Below are 1,393 nucleotides of genomic sequence, written 5' to 3'. Positions count from 1 at the left end.
GCGATTCTCTTGCCTCAGTAGCTGGGACTACAGGTGCCCACCACAACGCCCGGCTATTTTTTGGTTGTAGTTGTCATTGTTGTTTGGCAGGCCCGGGCTGAGTTAGAACCCGACAGCTCCGATGTATGTGGCTGGGAGCAGGAGGCGCCGAGACACAGCCTCAGCTTCTTTAAGGGCCGGAACTCTTGCGACGGGTTTCAACACTTTCCAGTCGGTAATAAAAGCTTAGTGCCCGAGACTCCCGGAAGTTGTTGCACAGTCGTTTCCCGGGTGGTGGAGCCAGTAGCGGGACTCTAAATGGGTCGCAGTCGCAGTCGCTCCCCACGGAGGGGTAAGTTCAGAGGCAATTCGGTGGGTCTGAGGCGCGTGCCTTCTTTTTCCCTTCAGTAGTCGGTAGCAGGACAGCGGGGAGGCAGGCCTTTTTCTCCCGAGGAGAGCGAGAAGTGGGTGGGGGTCGAAGAAGTGGGCCCCACGCCCTTCGATTCAGACCCTTAAACTTTAAAGGCAATCTTTTGGGATTTCGCTGTCCTTTACTGAATTGGGGTTTCGTTTACTCTTTGTCAGCCTCATACAGTAACTTTTATTATACTGTGGCTGGGGGATGGCGGGCAAGTCACTCAGAGTTTCTGAATCTAGTTCCTATAATTAGTCACAAGAAGTAATGTAGCCTACTTTTAAAAACTGATCACGAGACCGGGCGTGTTTGGTTCACACCTGTAATCCCAGCACTCTGGGAGGCCGAGGTAGAAGAATTGCTTGACCTCAGAGTTCAAGACCAGCCTGGGAAACACAGCCAAACCTCGTCTCCACACAAAAAAATTTTTTTAATTAGCTGAGTGTAGGGGTGAGCACCTGTAGTCCTAGCTACTCAGGAGGCTGAGACGGGAGGATCGCTTGAGCCCACAAATTTAGAGGCTGCAGTGAGCTATGATTAAGCCATTGCACTCCAACTTAGGTACTGAGCTACAGGGAGAGAGCCTGTCTCAAAACAACAACAAAAAATGATGGGAGAATAAATGTCATATTCCATAACATTCACTATGTGATTCTGTCTGGCTTTAGAGGTTTAATATACATTCGCTTCCTACTTAGTTCATAAACGGAGAAGTTGATACTGAGAATTTTGAGTCCAGGGAGCTCACTCATGATTCCTGGCCCTCATCCCCATAAATGAGGCAGTGCAATGTGAATAACACTGGACTTCATCAAGAGACTAACTTAGGCTCGGCACCTGTGGCTCAAGTGGCTAAGGCGCCAGCCATGTACACCCAAGGTGGTGAGTTCAAATCCAGCCTGGACCCGCCAAACAACAAATGACGGCTGCAACTAAAAAATAGCTGGGTGTTGTGGCGGGCGCCTGTGGTCCCAGCTACTCGGGAGGCTGAGGCAGGAG

At 50.4% G+C, this 1,393-nt stretch overlaps 1 protein-coding gene across 3 annotated transcripts in view; it reads left to right on the top strand.

Annotated features, from left to right (window-relative positions):
- Positions 1 to 246: 246 nt before the first annotated feature.
- The window catches only part of SNRNP27 (small nuclear ribonucleoprotein U4/U6.U5 subunit 27), a 12,606-nt gene continuing 11,459 nt past the window's right edge, over positions 247 to 1,393 (top strand). Inside the window, exon 1 of one of the 3 annotated variants that reach the window (XM_003793441.3) lies at positions 247 to 331. In XM_003793441.3, coding sequence (XP_003793489.1) covers positions 298 to 331 — 34 coding nt within the window. In that variant the 5' untranslated portion in view covers positions 247 to 297. The remainder of the gene's footprint in view (positions 332 to 1,393) is intronic. The other 2 variants (XR_002774258.1, XM_023515292.1) reach the window with 2 other exon arrangements.

This window comes from Otolemur garnettii, unplaced genomic scaffold, assembly GCF_000181295.1.
Source record: "Otolemur garnettii isolate 467f Iridium unplaced genomic scaffold, OtoGar3 scaffold00068, whole genome shotgun sequence".
In the NCBI taxonomy this organism is placed as follows: Eukaryota; Metazoa; Chordata; class Mammalia; order Primates; family Galagidae; genus Otolemur; species Otolemur garnettii.
Note: the sequence above shows the minus strand (reverse complement) of the source record. Positions and strands in the feature narration are given on the sequence as shown.